This window comes from Mesoplodon bidens (assembly GCF_964165515.1).
Source record: "Mesoplodon bidens genome assembly, chromosome: 9".
Lineage (NCBI taxonomy): Eukaryota > Metazoa > Chordata > Mammalia > Artiodactyla > Ziphiidae > Mesoplodon > Mesoplodon bidens.
Genome location: NC_138166.1, coordinates 45547305 through 45566206, shown reverse-complemented (window position 1 = coordinate 45566206; position 18902 = coordinate 45547305). Strand labels below are relative to the sequence as shown.

General features: G+C 36.9%; 1 protein-coding gene across 1 annotated transcript in view; it reads right to left on the bottom strand.

Annotated features, from left to right (window-relative positions):
- Positions 1-18902, bottom strand: part of COL28A1 (collagen type XXVIII alpha 1 chain) — a gene marked incomplete at its 5' end in the record, with an annotated part of 152152 nt that overhangs the window by 62994 nt on the left and 70256 nt on the right. The window contains 6 exon segments of the mRNA XM_081243661.1: positions 2535-2603; positions 2873-2941; positions 6396-6464; positions 7089-7148; positions 11722-11790; positions 12547-12618. Of these exon segments, the coding sequence (XP_081099787.1) occupies positions 2535-2603; positions 2873-2941; positions 6396-6464; positions 7089-7148; positions 11722-11790; positions 12547-12618 (408 nt within the window).

The following is an 18902-nucleotide window of genomic DNA, read 5'->3' as shown; positions in this document are numbered from 1 at the left end:
CCTGTGTGAGTTAGCAGAGGGAATATGAGTTTCGCTTAAGGCATCTTCTGACAACATGCTGACTGTTAACAAAAACAGAAAATAGGCAGGGTAAAATTTTGAAAGAACATTTTATTTTTCCTGTGATTTTTCCCCTTAAAATGTGTATGAAAAAAATACAAGGGACTTTTAGAGGGAAATGATAAATGAACTCATTTAGTAAATGTTTAGTCTGCATGTTAAATAACCTGACATGGTGGAACATGCACAAGAGTCGTTTTTTTTTTTTTTTTTTTTCAATACGTGGGCCTCTCACCGTTGTGACCTCTCCCGTTGCGGAGCACAGGCTCCGGACGCGCAGGCTCAGCGGCCATGGCTCACGGGCCCAACCACTCCGCGGCATGGGGGATCTTCCCGGACCGGGGCACGAACCTGTGTCCCCTACATCGGTAGGTGAACTCTCAGCCACTGCGCCACCAGGGAAGCCCACAAGAGTCAAATTTTTAAGTGCTCACTATTTGTGCTTAAGTGCCTGTCTTTATTATTACTGCTAAATGTAAAGCAGTAACGCGATGGTATAATTTAATATAATACAATGTATACTTATATAAAATATTTATAATAATCTACTCTGTGGAAATGTAAATGGTTACATGCTTCCATTGGAATACAAATGCATTCCAGTATATTTAACACCTGCCTTATTTTGAATAGGAATAAGCTTCTAGTTCCATAACTAAAGGAATGTTTAGTGTAAAAACAAAAGTCTTTACCAATGTTTTGCTCAGCAGAAAGTAATGCGGTTTACATACTGAAGTTCCTCTTTCTATTTTTAAATTTTAACATTTTGACAGACACTTTGCCTTAAAGATAAAAGAATATTTCAATACCCACATTCAAATGAGGATCAGATTCAGTCCTGAGTCAGACAAGCCAGAACCTTGACAAAAGCACCTAAGCGTCTGTCCTCAGCACAGCCTACTCAGCACTTTTAGACACATCTCCCTGACCTTCCTGATTACCCTAACACACAGAGATGGGCAGGAATCAAGATCCCCTTTAGAGATGAATTGAGTGCGATGGGTCTCCAGTCTTTCATTCTACCTGGGAGAGGCCAAAAGGGTACTTGCCCCACTGTACAGAAGCAGTGTCAAGGTGTCAACACTCCCAAGTGCTGGGGCAGAGGCCAAAAACTCAAGACAAAATGTTGACATTAGGCACTTACAACCTCGTTCTCTAATGACCTGAAAGCATTTGAAAAACTAAGTGAGTAGGTATATTTCTAAGGAGAATTTCACTCTGTAGGGTAACACTGATTATTCATTTTCCATTCATTCAACATGTTATAGAGTTCCTACTGGGTAGCACATCTAGTTCTGGTCCAAGAAGTTAGTACGACAAAGAGCCGGCCTGCAGGAAAATTTATACTCTTGTGAAGTATGCAGAGCAGTAAATAAGCAAGATGATTTCAGAAATGCTGCATGCTATGGAGGAAACACACTGGGGGACGTGACAGTGATGGGAGTGGGGAGAGAGGATTGCCTTTTGTATGGCGGACCGGGAGGCAAGATTTGAGACCTGAAGAAGGAGCTATCCTGACAAAGCCAAGGTCTGGAAGCAGGAGTGAGCTGAAGGAAGGCAGGCCAGTGTGGCTAGAGGTGGGCAGCAAGGGAGCAAGGGGCGGGAGCAGCAGCCAAGTTGTGAAGGGCCCTGGAGGCCATGGAAAGTGCTTGGAGTTTGTTCTCTGTATAAAGAGAAGCCATTAGAGAGTTTTTTTGAGAAGGAAAGGGATGTGATCTGATTTATGGTTTTAAAAGATCAATTTGCCTGCTAGGTAATAGAAAAGCAGAGGTGGAAGAGGGAAGACCAGTGAAGAGGTTTGAAGAGCCCAGGTGAGAGATAATGGTGGGCTGCCTGATGGAAGCAGCAGGAGAAAAGCAGCCAGAAGCAAGATACATTTCGAAGGTAGAACTGATGGGATTTACCATAGGCCTACACGGGGAGGGAAGAGAGGGAAAGGAAGGACCAAGAATGACTCAGGTATCATGGCATGAGCAAAGGGTGCTTGGTAGCACCATTTCCAGGCTTATGGAGTGAAAATCAAAGGCTTTATTTTGGATGTTAGGTTAGAGTTGTCTGTGAGAAATCTAAGAGGAGATGTATGGTAAGAAACTAGACGTGTGAAAGCAGGGCTTAGAGGAGGGAAGATAGAAACTTGGAGGCCATCAGTGTGCAGATAGTGGTTAAAGCCATGATATTGAATGAGAGCACTTAGGCAGGGGCATGGCCAGAGAGGGGAGGGATCTGAACCAAAGTCTGTTCTTAGTACAGGAAGACAAGGCAGCAAAGGAATGTGAGAGTTGCTACCAAAAACCATAAAGTTAATCTACATGTTCAAGTGAGTACAAGGCCCAGGAAGTCCATAGATGAGGAAAAGTAACTTGATCAATTCTGTAGATGCTTCTCCTCTTCTATCATGTCTGATAAAGATTTTCACCTTTACCAAACTAAAGGTACATTTTTAAAAGCTACTGTTACCTACTTTAAAGTCTTACCTTTGCTCCAGTGTCTCCCTCTCTATGTAAACCCCTTGGTCCAGGGGGTCCTGGTAATCCTCCAGGGCCCTGAGATGACATAATAAGGGAGAGAGGGAGCAACCTTGGAGCAACCTTGTTGTGTGCAGTGTTCAGGAAGGAAGGAAGGAAGGGAGGAAGGAAAGGAAAGGAAGGAGGGAGAAAGAAAAAAGAAAAGAAAAGAAAAGGGAGGAAGGGAGAAAGAGAGGGAGGAAAGGAGAGAGGGAGGAATGAAAGGAAAGGAAGGAAAGGGAAGGGAAAGGAAAGGAGGAAAAGAGGGAGAGAGGAAGGAAGGAAATAAAAGCAATGTCCACACTTACAGCCACACCAGGATAGCTGTCACCTTTGAGTCCTGGAGTGCCCACTGGTCCCCGAAGGCCTTGGGCACCCTGGGTAAATTCCAACGCCAGGAGATATCATAAGACTAAACTGTGAAACACCTGGCAAAACTTAAGCACAAAACCAACTCAACATGCCAAAGGTGGATTTGATAAGTGCAAAGGAATGGTTTGAAAAATTTTAGAAGGAAATATGGTAACTCCTTATCTCCTCATAAGTCTTACCCATGGAATGAGTGTAGAGAATATATATGAACCATTACAAAGTCCTCTATGGGAAACACACTTCATGGGCATTAGAAAAAGGCTAGTTGCTGATATTTTAATTTTAAAAATTACCTATTTTTAATGCATCATAAATCAGGAAGTATACAATGAGAAAATTTAGTAAGCATCATGTGAGAAGAATAGAGAAGAATATGTAGTAAAGGTTTAAGTATAAAATAAGATACTGTAGGTTACCTATTATTATGTTACATCTATTATCTTCCTCAATGGGGCCCAAATTAGGTGAGGAATAAATAAGCTCAAATAAAAATTAAAAACAGATTAATTTTAAAAAAACACTTTATAAAAGAATAGGACATAGAGTTTGTGGTTCATATCCTGAGACCTAGGAAAAAGTTATAAATACTGCTTTACCGTGATGACCTTGGGCATCAAAAACTTTTAGTAGCAACTACTGACCTCTTATATAGAGGATAGGGAAGGAGAATTGTTGCCATTTGAACATTAGAGTTCTCTGTACAAATAGAACTTGGAGAAATTTCTGGCTAAATTAAAATGGAGAAAAAGAGGAAAACTCTTACCAGAGAAGATTTATTAATTGTAAGTCTACTACACTTATATTTAAAACATTTCTATTTATACCACATTCCGTTCTGTTGCTGTGATAACTCTTATAATGGCCCTTGTCAATACACGTCAATTATTTTGATAAAGAGCTGTTCATGTTTTTAAATATTTATGTTTTTCCACATTAGGAGAAAACTCTACTAATAGACCTTTGTTTTCCAAGATTGGAAGAAGTATCAGGATTCTTAATATTTGTATTATATGCAAGCAAACACTGAAATCAAAGTGCCATTATTCCAAGCCAAAGTGTTGTCCAAAATCTAACTCCCCAAAACTGCTCCTGATTCTACTCCTGTGAATGAATGATAGGGAAAAAAAGTTATTTAAGCAATTTAAGCAACAAGAAAGTTAAATTGATTTTGAAAATCATGAATGCAATAGCTGTTATTTCCCGTTAAAACAAAGAGACTGGCTTTATGTGGTTAACGTTCTTAAGAACGATCTTCAGTAAACATGTGGCCACTCATAAACACTTAAGGTACTATTTATCATCAACAAAAACCCAAGGTGATCTCTTAAAGTTGTATGACAGAGAAAAAACAAATTGTTCTGGAGAGGTGAATTTTGGTGTATTCCCCACTAAGGAACTGGTCGCTTCTCAGAAGCAATTTATTATCCTATTCCAATTATGTTCAAGGTTAAAATGCTAAATATTTTCTATGGGACAGGTCCTAAAATAAGATGCCCATTTCTCTGCATGCTTACATAAGGAGCAGGCCAGCAACAAAACAAAGCAGTAACTGCTCCCTGGTTAAGTTGAAAGAAAAAAAATTGGTAACAAAATTCACTTTCAGTTTTCATTTCTAAGTTCCAAGCCTATAACAAATTATCAGCATCTGTTATTTTTTATCCTCTGGCATCCAGAGTGGGGGGAAAGCCATTGAAACATTCATAGTTTTTGAACATTTTTTTTCCTGGGGATCTTTGTCCTCTCTCCTACAAAAATTTCAGTTAGCTTGTTACTTCTAATGCTAATGGGGGTGGGGAAAGGGCAGTGTTCTTGCTCAGATTTTTATTTTGGATGCCTCACAGTATTTCTATGGATGGAATTTTGCCACTTGGTCTTTCTGCACTGGATTCAAGAAAATGTCTTGCAGAGTGATTCACTTTGAAGTGTCTCTCTCATTCAACAGAAATTAGGGTAGACATCTTAATCAGGTGTTTCGAAATGGGCTTTCAAAAAAATCTGGGAGGTCCCTGAAGTGATACACAAAACTGAATTTAACATGCCAAAACTTTTATCAAACATTTAACCCTCCAAGAGCTTAAAAACCAATGCATTAGGGAGAATGGCAGAAAGAGTATCATTAGAGGCCAAGGGGTTAGAAAATTGATTGAAGAGGCAAATAACTTTAAATACTATCACCAACGATGCCTAATAATGATCAGTAGAAAACAGGTGGAGCTTTTAAACCCCGGCTGCACATTTAATTAGATTTTATTTCTATTGTAAAGAATAGTATAAGTAGAGAGAAGTAACTTTTAAATCACGGACCTAGGAATACACAGATTCATGAAGTTATCAAACAATATGAAAAATGTCACGCAAATGTTCTTGATTGAGGTCATATCTGTAGTTTTAGCATTAGGAAATTTGGAATTTTTTCCTTGAGTCATACATAACTTGGTTTTCCATAGAATATTTACATATCTTGGGTTCCTGTGTGCCTCAGAGTCTGGGCAGTAGGATGACCATCTTGTTCTCGTTTGCCCAGGACATTCTCTGTTTTAGCTTGAAAATGCCACATCCCAGAAACCTCTTCTGTCTCAAATAAGCCAGATCATCACCCTAGGAAGGAGGACTCTTAAAGTGATTAAGAACAGCAGAGGTCAGGATCTTACCTCATCCTTCAAAAAGAACCACTCCAACTTATGTCAGTATATAATAGGTTTTGCATTATATTTCAAAGATGGTTCTAAGTTTTCTTTTTTGAAGTTTGAAAATCACTGACGTTAGTACTTGAACCCTTTCATCTAGAAGAGACAATCTGATAAACTAAAGCCAGCTTCAAAGCTACATAACAACATGCTACTAATTTAATAAGTGCTGATTATGGAGCCCTAAAGCCTGTTCTCATAAACAGGGATGTGCTTGTTGACATTTGGAATGTAGAATTTTGCTTGATGCTGGGTTTTATGTGAGCAGGGAAATGGTACTTTGTTGCCATGGGAAAAAAGTGTTGATTACTAAAAGCTGTCTTCTCCTATAATTATTTGCATTTTCAGTTGAAATAACTCTGAATGATGGACAACAAAGCAGGGAAATCTGATTCAGTAAAGTTTCCAAACATGAACTTTTTGGACAATGTTTTTTAGAAGAGATACATTGGCCATTATCATGTAAATGTAGGAGGCTAGAGGCCATATAATCTCATATGAAAGATATTACAAAAAGCATTTTCAATCAACTGTTTAGTCAGCAGATATTTTACCAGAGGAGCTATCCTCCCCCACATTTATGAAAAACAAATGATCTGCTAGCTTGATTGTTTTAAAGGGAATAGAGTGTATTCCTACATTTCAGTTCATCAGCGCGGAGGCTTCAGGTAGAACAATCACAGTCATCAACTTATGATGCATTAAATCTACTTTCACTTCTCTCACATACAGGAAAAAACAAAAACAACGAAAGAACATGAAAAAAGGATACCTTTGGTGCTTGAATAGCAATTCCAGGTTCCCCTTTAAATTCAGGAAACCCAGGTCCTCCTGTATCTCCCTGTACATTTCAAATAATGTTCACAGTTTCAGGCTTTAGATTTTATGAGAAACCATAATGGCACAGAGCAAAAAAGCCATTGGCCAATTATAAAGGGCTGAATCTATTAGAATCAGATCCTGAGAGAGTACATCTTCTAATGTATTTGAGGGGAGTTTCGAATCTTAAGCAAATAAAAACTGTCAGTAAAGACTACTAAGCTGTTCAGAGAAAGGCCACTGAAATAATAGGTGGCTCTCTAGACTCAAATATTTAGACTGTGAAAACGTCCAGGAATTGCTCTTACAGCTGAGTGGATTTCTTTTCTGCCAGACTTTCTGATTAGCAGATTATTCTGAAACAAATGCAATAAATTCTTACATGCTTTAGGGTCTAGGATTTAAGGGAGGTAGTTCAAGGTAAAGTGACAAGTTCAAGACCAGGAGCAAGAAATCTGGTTTCTAATCTTAAATTTGCTGCTGGCCTTTCATCTGCTTAATTGTGAAATATCAGGGTGGAGCTATATAATATCTTTGGGTTCTTCCAAAACTGAAATTCTAGTTCACTGGTTTCATGAATCTTTTCCCCACTCCAACTGCCAGAGACCCAAGTAAAAGAAAAAAAACTATTCCCAAGAATGCATACCTTTGGCCCAGGAATTGATGTTCCAGCCATCCCCAAAGGGCTCATAATCCCTGGATCACCCTAAAAAAAGAGCAGAATACTCATTACATGTCAAACAAGGAAACCATATACAGGAATTATATTAAAAAATATAAAAATGTATTTCTAGCATTTTAAAGTATTGTGACCTGTTTCACACACCAGTGTGAAAATATTTGAGCATCTTTGTTAAACCACTACTAAAGTTATTGATGGTTAAAATTTCACTCCCTTTAATAAATGCATTCGGTTAATTGCTGAGTAATAGGAAATTTCTCTCGCGCATCCTTTTCTTAGCTAATAAAAATCATGCAATTTGTGGTGATTCACTTTTGTGTTTGTGTGCCAGGAAGCTTAGAGGGAAATATTTGTTCCATTATAACAAATACCTTTAGTGTAAGTTTTTGAGTACACTTGGTAGGTAAATAATGTTCCTTCTAGTTTATAACTTTTTCCTTTGTTATTTTATTTTATGGTCCACAGTATATCAGTCTTCCATTGTGTGGTATCTCACTCCCTTATTAAAAGTAGAGAGTTTATGTTTTAAAAAAATGAAATTTTGAACAGGAAAATTAAAACATTTCTCTGTTTTTTTGTTTTTTTTTTTGTCTCAGTATGAGTCTCAGTAAAGACTCAGTCTGGAACAACAAGCAATGTCTCTGTGCTACCTGGTTCTAGATCAGTGATTTTCAAATTTTAGGAAACAGAGAAATCATTAGAGAAATCTGGTAAAATATAGATAGGGTCCAGGGTTTCAGGCCTGGAGATTTTATTTCAATAGGTCTAGGGGCTGGGCCCAGGAATATGAATATTTATGAGGCACCTCTGGTGATTCTGATATAAGCACCACTACTGCACTTTAAAACACTGTGCAAAGCAATTGTCTTTGTTTTTTTTAACTTATTTTATTGAATATGTTTGAGTTATAATGTTGTGTTAATTTCTACTGTACAGCACCTATATAACAATCATTTAAAAATGGTTTTCACATTTTTGAATGATTGTTAAATAGGTGCCCACATAATATCCTCAATTTTGCTTCTTGGCCCAAAAAGCCTAAAATATTTGCTCACTGTACTTTCACCAAAACATTGGCCTCCTCCTGCCTTACAAAATTGACTATTTGGTCCTCTTGCTTCCTCCAGGAGGAACTCTGTCAATCAGACTCACTGGTGATGACTCCTGCCCTGAGCCACCTCCATCTTCACAGCTGAGGCCTCCCACTGTGCTGATTCCATAATACGACCAACAGGCTGAGCACACTGGCCGCTGGGGCCAAGTGATGCCGAGGCCTGTATGTGCCAGTCCTTAATTCCAAACCTGTATGGCAATGGCACAGGACATGGCCAGGGCTCTGGCAACAGATAACCACCCTATTCAATCCCATGGCAAAGGGATAAAACGTTAACCTGTTAAAATATCACTAAAACCAGATGAAGCAAAATTATGCTTCTAGATTTAATCTATTCTTCTTTTTTTAAGAGAAGCCAGTTACTTTTAAATACAAAATTGTATACATAGAAAGTATGCAATTCTTTTAAAGACCCTTATTTATGTGTGTATGTTTTGAAATATGGCAATTCTTTATCAGAAAAAACTTCCTTTCAAAACACAGAAAAATATTCACGTTGAGTCAGCGTAACTAAGACATAGAGTAATCACATTTGTTAATACTAATCCAACACATTTCCTATATAATGGCTTTTCTCATCATGTGCTCCTTGAACTACCTGCAGCAGAAGACACTTATTTAGGAAATGCAGATTCTTGGGACCCACCCACATGCTAAATCCAGATCTCTAGGCATGGCACCAAGAAACAGGGGTTTGTAACAAGCTCCCAGGCAATACTGATGATACGGAAGTTTAAGAATTACTGGTCTATAGGGGATGCCTTTTTTTTTGTACCTGCTCATATCTTGCTGGTACCCTTTTTTTTTTTAGTTGTTCTTTAATAGTCTGGTCCTTGAACAGACTCCCTGTTTCTTTCTTACAATTAGCGTCTTCCTAGAGCCCTGAGCACATCTAGATGACCTCAATATTCTCTCCTGCTTAGTCAGGACACGTATCTAACTTCTTGCTTCACAATTTCCTTACTTCTTCCTCAGCACCCTGTCTCGGGCAGTTTTTCAGGACATATATGCCCTACTTTCCATTTCACATACTGGTTTTTCCCTCTCTGAATAACTCCATGTACTGAACACTTACGATGTGCCAGGAACCATGCTGAGTTCTTTATTCACTCTTTTAGCTCTTCACAACAACCCTGTGAGATAGATACTATTACTCTTTTCCTTCTATGATTGAAGTTGACTGGCCCCCAAAAGTTCCAGGCTGGGGCAGGACGAGAACCTCACTCTCCTGCCTTCTGAAGCACTGCTCTTCATCCTTTACTGCATTGCCGCCCAGTCTGGGACTTTTTTGTTCTTATTCCGCAAAACAAGATGATAGAGAATTGATACCTTCTATGGTCCTAACTTTATCCCAACTACTGAATATTTTGCTGTTTCAGTTTTAAAACAAAAAATAAGACATTTTAAAAATCCAGCCTTGTTTCTTCCTCAGTGGAGAGTCTAGTTCTTTCTCCCAAAGGAGGCCAATAATTCAACTGGTAGAAAGATGAGTGAGCATTAACCTGGTGCAGAGCTAGAAATTGCCTAGTGTTCCCCAGCAGGATTGTGTACACAAATGCTACCTCCAAAGAATTGTATTACCTTCAGCCAGAAGCCTCAGAGAATTTCAGAACTATCCTTACACTAGGGTTCAACTGCAAGGCACCATACCTAAGTTTGTGCCTAGCTCAGCAAAAGAACTCCTTGGGGTTTGTAGCCGAGGCCATTCAATATATATGACATAAATGACTATACCACAGTTTTCCAGTTTTCAAACCTAAGCATGCATCAGAATCACCTGGAGATCGCTGGGCCCACATCCAGAGTTTCTGATTTAATAGGTCTGGATTGGGGTCCAACAATTTACATTTCTGACAGCAGCATCAGGTGCTGCTGTTCCAGGGACTGCACCTTGAGAACCACTGGACTATACCAAGGTCATCGGCAATGCAGACACTTCACTAAGAAGAAAAGGTGACCTGTAGAATCCACAGGCATGCAAAGAACTCCCTAATATGCATACTAATCGAGAGTAGTGACACAGGTCATTAAAAAAAAAACCCGTTGAATGTCCACATATCGAATATAACTTATTGTATCATTATTAATGCCAACAGAAATGAGATCTACCCACAACTATTTGTTTTCTCCCATTAACTACCAAATTGAACTTATTGACCTAAATCATCCCAGAAGCCAACAGTAAGAATCCAACTATTATTACAAAGTGCCAACACTGAACCATAACATACCTTGGATATGTAACATATTCCTACCACTCTTCTCCAATAGCCTTCCGTAAGCCCCGAATCACCTTAAAGCCACAGATCCAGTCAGTGCATATTCTTCTTGCTCTGCTGGTCTATTTGACACCACCCATTGCTTTCCTCTTGAAACCCTTTCTCCTTGGTTTCTCTAACATGGGACTACTATGCATTCTGCCTATCTTCATGCTGTTTTGAATGCTCTTGCTCCAGCTACTGTAAAATGTGGGATTCAAACCTTAGCTCTCTTTCTCAGAGCTATCATTCATTCCCACAGCTTCAGTTATAAGTCCAAGGGTCTGTTTTCCAAAAGTATATTCAAGAAAATGTTAGTTCTCATGAATGTTAATAGGCAATTATTTCTAAAAGTATTTTTTGCATCATGTTGAAAAGGGATTCTCTGTTCATCTTTTTACTCCCTGCTTCCCATCCCACCAAAAATAGATCTCAGAGTCTGGTTAGTCAATTATTTAAAATGTTTGAAATTCTACAAATATATTTCAGTTTTTCACATTTAAGGTAAACAACTCAATTTTAGCCATTATTTTCACAAGACATAGACATCTAAGCTATCAATTACTATTTTAATAGAATTATAAACAGAACACTAATGAGTATATGGATTTTAATTTTACTTTACTCATATATAATTCTTCAGAATCTTTATATGGTCATTGATGACCGCACATAAGAAATGCAGGAACATCTGACACCTTAGAGGCTATAGATAATGTCACTAATGGTCTTATTGATGAATTTGGATATTCTCATCTTGACATATAAAGATGATATTCAACTAGCATTTCTACAATGTATAAAATAAATATATTCCATGTTGTGAAAGTACCACTTAATAAGGTTATATTTCTTATTACTCTGTGAGATTATATAAATATTTGAAAAAAAATTTATGGACTTTGACATCTCACTGATGTATCTCAAGTCTTCTTTTCCCTTACTATGTGTTTTTTAAATGTCAGTTTGGCTGTTTATTAAGAAAATGTGTTGAACTCTTCCTCTAAGCTGGGACTTAATGGCAGATGGTAGGAAAATGAAAATGAATCATACATACTTGCTGCCTTACAAAAGTTCAAAAGCTGGTATCCATAATTTTAAGCCAGAAGTAAACACCTCTGACATAGCAAGAATAACATCAAATTTCTCCTAAGATGGCTCCTTAGTATCAGGACCAGAACTCAGGCAGTCTGTTTCCCTTCCCCTACCACTGTCAATTCCATACCTTGAGGCCAGGTTGTCCTTTTCCAGGTGGTCCTTCAGGGCCTCTTGCTTCTGGAAGCCCCACTTCTCCCTAGAGAAAATGGCACTGATGTCTTAGCTGACCCTCCATAGACAGTATGTACACACCCACCTTGTCTCTTCTTACAGCCAGCAGTCTCTGCTGCAATCCTCCAATACAGACCAGACCTTCACTCTAGTCTCAAAATTAAGTTGGAAGTTTACCAACTTGAATAAATTCATATCAAACTCCAGTTTAGCTCAGAGCAGCTGAAATACCATGAAAAATTCCAATTTCCCAGCCAATTGCCAAAGCAATAAGCTCACTTTCTTTTGGCTCTTCATTCAGATTTGGTGGTTTGTTTTTTTAAAAAACAAGAAAGACCTTCAGCCTTTCCATCTGCTGTTTTCCACTACTTATATTGAAAAATGAGTATTTCAAATGTCAACTCAAAATACTTCAGGAAATCTTTATAGTAGCCTTACTTCCTGAATGCATTTACAGACTCTCCTTTTGGAGGGGGGAAAAAAGTGTTTTTCTGTAAGTTTAAATAAAAGTGCTTTCTAGGAATCCCAAAGGGACTAGGTCACTGTAGGATACCGTGGCCAAAATACCAGAGAGAAGGCAGAGGGTGTCAGATACTACTCAGGCTTTGAATTGGCGCTCTTTTATCTGAACTAAGAGAAAAAGGAAATTGAGTTGTGGGATTTTTTTTTTTTTTCTTGAAAAGACTAAGTTTGTCTTGAATGGTTTAATTTGAGCTTCTGCAGGACCAAGATACAGTGTGATTCAGTAGTTTTACACCAATAATATGAAAAGCAGTGTTACCTTCTTCCCTGTAGCTCCGTTTTCTCCCGGTACTCCTGGCTGTCCTGAGAGCCCTGTTGAGCCTGGCTCCCCCTGGTGGATGAGCAAAGGTTTTTATTTCCCAGAAGTTCATATTTATCATGGAACTCCCCTTTAAGGTACTCGAAATTGGTTACATCTTGTAATACCTGAGAAAAGCCTATGATCAGGGACATCTGAATAGTAATTAATAGTCATTAAACTATTTGGCCTTGGGCAAGTTCCTTAACCTCTCTGGGTCTCAGTTTTGGGTTATGTTATTTGTTATGGGTTAAATTGTGACCAGCCCCCTCCCCCAAAAGATACGTTGAAGTCTTAACCCTTGGCACCTGTGAATGGACCTTATTTTGTAATCAAGTTAAGATGTAATCAACTTAAGATGAGGTAACTAAGGTGGATCCTAATCTAATGTGAGTGGTGTCCTTATAAGGGGAAAACATAATGTGAAGACAGGCACATATGGAGGACCCCACGTGAAAACAGAAGCCAAGACTAGAGTGATATAGCTGCAAGCCAAGGAATTCCAAGGATTGGCCACCACCAGAGGCTGAGAGGCAAGGAAAGATTCCCTATAGGTTTTGGAGGAAGTATGGCCCTGCAGACACCTTGATTTTTTAATTCTAGCCTCCAGAACTGTGAGACAATAAATTTCTATTATGTTAAGCCACAGTTTGTGGTAATTAGCGATAGCAATCCTGAAAAAAAACTAATATAAAAATGAAATGAAACCATTGGGACCCAAACATTGCTTCCAGGTCTAATATTCAATAATTCTACTCACTTTCCAGTTAATTTGTGATTAAGAACAAGTCCTTTAAAATGTTCAGAGAAAACACATGCTACTTTCAAACAGTATACAAGTGTCCTTACTGCATTTATTAAGAGGAAAATATGTTGAAAATAATTGAAAGTCATTTCAGCTAAATTATAAAAACTAGTGGAAAAAAAGCACAGTGAACCTAAAAATAAATAGAAGGATATAATAAAGATGACAGCAGAAAATAATAAACTTGCAAGCAAAAAGCAAGAAGAGTAACAAAATTAAAAGGTAATACTTAAAAATACGAAGAAAATAAACTTCTAACAGTAATGATTAATATTAAAAAAGAAAAGTCATAAAAAACAGTATTAGGAATGAAAGGTGAATATAATTATATACATAGTAACATTTTTTTTGATCATAGAACATTTCTGTGACAATTTCAAATATATTAGAAACATTAATAAATGGATAATCTTCAAGAAAAATCTAAATTACATAAATGACATAAGGAATGAACAAACTAAATAAACCAACCATTAAATAAACTGAATCAGTGATTGCAAGTCTGGAACTTCCTCTCCCTCCCAGATCACACACTTAGTTTTACAGTCAAAACTTACCAAATTTTTAAACATCTGAAGAAGAGATATTCCCTCTCTTATACAAATAGTTCTGAAAAATAGAAAAAGAGGGAAGTCTACCCAATTTATTTTATGAGGCTAATAAAACTTTGATTTAAAAAGTCATACAACAAGATAAGAAAACAAAATCACAGACCAGTCTACCTAAGAAAAAGGATGCAACTTAAGGTTCTCGTCAAAATGGAGCAGTAGGGACTAGAATTAATTTCCCACCTGAGGCAACTAAAAACGCAGACAAAATATATGAAACAATGACTTTCAAGACATTAGACACTAAGTAATGAAGGATAATACTTCCTGAGAGAGGGGAAACAAAATAGGTGAAAATTACAATTTCCCAAGTTTACTGTTTGGGTAAAGTTCCCAGGCCATGGTGCAGGGAGAGAGAACCCAGGGAAAGTTCAGAAGTCTTTCTAATTTAAGGAGACAGAGATAGGAGTCTGGGTAAGCCAAGGTATCAAAAATTCACACAATAGATTACCAGAGAGGAAGGAGTGCCATGGCGAGAACTATGAAGATCTGATGCATATCCACCTTGAGTATTTAGGTGAATACTGTTCAGCACAAAGTGAAGAAACTACCCAAGGCCAAGAAAACAACCAGTTTAAAGGATCAGAGAGAACTGACATCAGGAGAGATACAGTGCCTGCTTCCAGTGGCAAGAAAGAAAACTTCACAGTGCTGAGGGCATAGATTAGAGTTCTAAAAAGGGTCATGCCTCAGTAGTGGGGAAAAATTAAATAACCCCAGACTAAATGCTGCTTTTGTCCCACCTAATAAAGCTTAAAAGCAAGACCAGAAGGCTCAAACTGTTTTCAAGTAGTATAGAAGCATCTAAGAACAAAGCTCAAAAATATTTATAGGAATACAAAACTATCTAACACCTAAAAAGGTAAAATTCACAATGTTTGACAGCTAATCAAAAATGATCAGGGATTAAAGAAAGCTGCAAAAACCTGACACAGAAAATGACACAGTTGATAGAATTCGCATATAAGAACATTAAAACAGTTACTATACTGCATTCCATGTGTTCAAGAAACTAAAGGAAAGTTAAAACTTGTTAAATAGAGATATGAAAGATATAGAAGGACATAAATTGAACTGCTAGAGTTGAAAATTGCAAAGTATGAGATAAAAATACACTGGATAGAAGTAAAAGCAGATTAGACATCACAGAAGAAAAGATAAACAATCTGAAAGATATAGCAATAAACTCTATTCAAAATGAAACACACAGAGAAAAGAGACTGAATAAGAATAAGCAGAGCATCTGTGAACTGTGAGAAAACTCCAAGCATTTAAATTTAAGTGAGAATTTCCTGGGTGAAGGCTGAGGGTGGGAAATATTTCAAGCTATGCTAACCTAATATTTTCAAAATTTGATGAAATCAGTAACTCATAGATCCGAGAAGATCAATGAAACCCAAACACAAGAAATATGAAGAAAACTGAACTAAGGCACATTATAATCACATGGCTCAAAACCAGTGATAGAGAGAAAAATCTCAAAAGTAGCCAGAGAAAAGACATTATGTAGTGAAACAAATGTATAGATCACAGCAGATTTCTCATCAGAAATAGTGTGAGAAGACAGGGGACCAACATCATGAAAGTACTGGGAAAAAAAAAAAAGAAAGAGCCATTAATCTAGAATTCCATACTCACTGAAAATGTAGACAGAATGCAGACTCTTTTGGAAACCAATTTGGCAGTTTCTTGAAAAGCTAAATACTTATCGTATGACCCAGCCATTTCACTCCTAGGTATTTACTCAAGAAAAATGTAAAACAAATGTCTATACAAAGATGTGTACATAAATGTTCATAAGAGCTTTATCTATAATATTCAAAAGCTGGAGAAAACCAAAATTTCCATTAACAGATGAATAGATGAACAAATTGTGGTATATCCATACAATGGAATTCTATTTAGCAATAAATAATAACAAACTATTCATATATGTTAAACATAGATTTCAGGGACTTCCCTGGTAGTTAAGAATCCACCTGCCAATGCAGGGGACACGGGCTTGAGCCCTGGTCCGGGAAGATCCCACATGCCGTGGAGCAACTAAGCCCGTGCACCACAACAACTGAGCCTGCGCTCTAGAGCCCACGAGCCGCAACTACTGAGCCCACGCACCACAACTACTGAAGCCCATGCACCTAGATCCCATGCTCCACAGCAAGAGAAGCCACTGCAATGAGAAGCCTGCGCACCGCAACAAAGAGTAGCCCCCACTCATGGCAACTAGAGAAAGCCCACACGCAGCAACGAAGACCCAATGCGGCCATAAATAAATAAATAAATTTATATTAAAAAAAAAAACCTACAGCAAATGTCACACTTAAAAGTGAAATTTTAGGAGCATTTCCTCTGAAGTCACTTCCTTTAAACGTTGCACTGGAGACCCTAGCGGTGTAAAATGATAAAAAGTGAATAAGAAAAAGAACTAAAAAGGAAGAGGCAAAACTGTTTTTATTTTCAGACAGTATGCTTATGTACACAGGGAGTAGAAAAGCAAGGGACTTTACAAACAATTAGAAATAAGAGATTTTATCAGCTGGCTGGATACAAAAATCAATATACCAAAACAAAACAATAACAATAACAAAACAATACTTTTGCTATACACCTGTTATAGTTAATTGGAAGATACAGAAAAAAAACAACTCACAATTGCAAAAATTTCTCCAAGGTACCTTTTTAACTAAAAAAGTAGAAGATCTTTATGGATAAAATGACAAATATTTTCCTAAAAAAGGTAGAGAGCTTTACTCTGTGGTTTGAAAGACTCAATATTTAATCCAGATTCAATGCAATTTCAAAAACTCCAACAGGATATTTGTCAAATTTGACAAGCCAATTCTAAAATATATATGTTAGAATTAAGAATAACCAGGGAAGAAGATGAGAGTATTTTCTCTGTGGATGATAAAACATTATAAATCTATCATAATCAAGACAGAGAGGTAATAGCACTGAGAGATATAAATAGACAAATGGAGCAGAATAGAGAACTCAGGCACTGATCTTCACAAATATAGAAACTTGATATATGACATAGGAGGTATTACAAATCAGTGTGGCAAAGATGGGCTACTTAATAACTGATGCTGGGATATTTGGTTATCCATATGGGGAAAAAATAGACTCCCTACATTGCCCTATCCACAAAAATAAATTCCAAGTGTATTAAAGACCTAAATTTTAAAAAGTAAAACACCAAATTTTTCAGAAGAAAATACGTAAGAATATATTATGACTTTGGAGTCAAGAAATGTTTTTAAATAATATTCCAAAAGCCCAAACCATAAAGGGATAGAAACACATCAAAATCTAAAACTTCTATTGTATATGCTGAAAAGTACTCTAAGTGAAAAAGACAAGCCATAGCCTAAGAGATTTGCAACCCAAATAACAAAGGACTATTATCCAGATATATAAAGAACTATTAATTAATAAGAAAGGAACACCCAACATCAAAAAAAAAAAAAATCAGTATCTACAGGAATTTACAAAAGAGAAAAACTGAGGTCCATTAAGCACACAAAAACTGTTCAGTTATCAAGGAATAAAAACTGAACCAATGAGATGTATTTTTACACGCTTCATACTGGCAAGAATGTAGAGAAAAGAGCAGTTTCACCTGTTGCTGGAAGGAGGGTAATCTGGTCCAAACATTTTACCCATTGTTTATTTTGGGCAGGATTTTCACAGTATCAAAATTGAAAACTTGCATACTCTGTGATCATCCAATCCTGCTAATGAGAGAAACTTGTATCCTTACAAAAGAGGAAACCCAGAGAATGTTTATGGCAGCATTGTTGGCAAATGCACAAAATGGAAAGCAATTTAAATGTCCATCAAGAGGAAAGCATAAATTTTAAATGAGGTATTCTCATACAATATAGTATCATAAAATAATTAAACTGAATGGATTAAAGGCATATAAAAACACAAATAACTAAGGCTGAGTATAAATATATTGCAGAATGATATATTATGTAAAGTTCAAGAATACAAAGAAAGCAATATATGGCTTATGCATAAAAACATGGGAAAATTATAAAAAACTTCAAAAGAATGATAAACACCAAATTCATGATAATGATTACATCTGGGGAGGGAAGGGAGGGCAATAGGATTGGGCAGCACAGGCAGAGGCCTTCAGCTATATCTGTAATGCTTCTTTTTAAAAAATTCTAGAATACATGTGGCAAAATGTTGATATTTGATAAAGCTGGGTTGTGGAATACATGGGTGTTCTTTGTTATTCTCTATAGTAGTGAGTATATTTTAAGTATTTCATTTTTTAAAATGAAAGAAGCTTAAGATTATATATCCATCTAGTGCAAGACTGGGATTTGAACTTAGGTAGTCTAACTGCCTAGTAGCCTTGTTACTCTATATGGCCTCTCTGAAATTGGTATTAGGTGACATAATATGTATATATACATATATACATACTATAGACATGTATAGACATAAATATAGTATATATATGTATATACACACATATATGTACTTAGCATATTTAGCACAGCACATTGTGTGACACATCAAAATCATTCAATAAATGGCAGCTATGATCACTATATTAGTATATTTTGTGTCTCTTGCAATTATATGTTTATATATATGTAAAATGTATATTTGTTTTAGACCTGTGTCTTACATATTCTTCTAATACCCAAATTCTCATAAGGATCATGTCAATGACAGCAGAACAATGATGAATTTTAATGCTCAGCATAGCTTGCCAGATTCTATATGCCTTCAGGATGAGTTATAGAAATTGTGAAGGGTAAAATAAGGATTCATTTATTTATTCAGCAGCACTTATTGAGTACCTGTTTTGTCCCCCAAACTGAGGATTCAGTAACAAAGAAGAAAAAAAGGAAACAAAATCCCTGCCCCAGTGGCGTAGC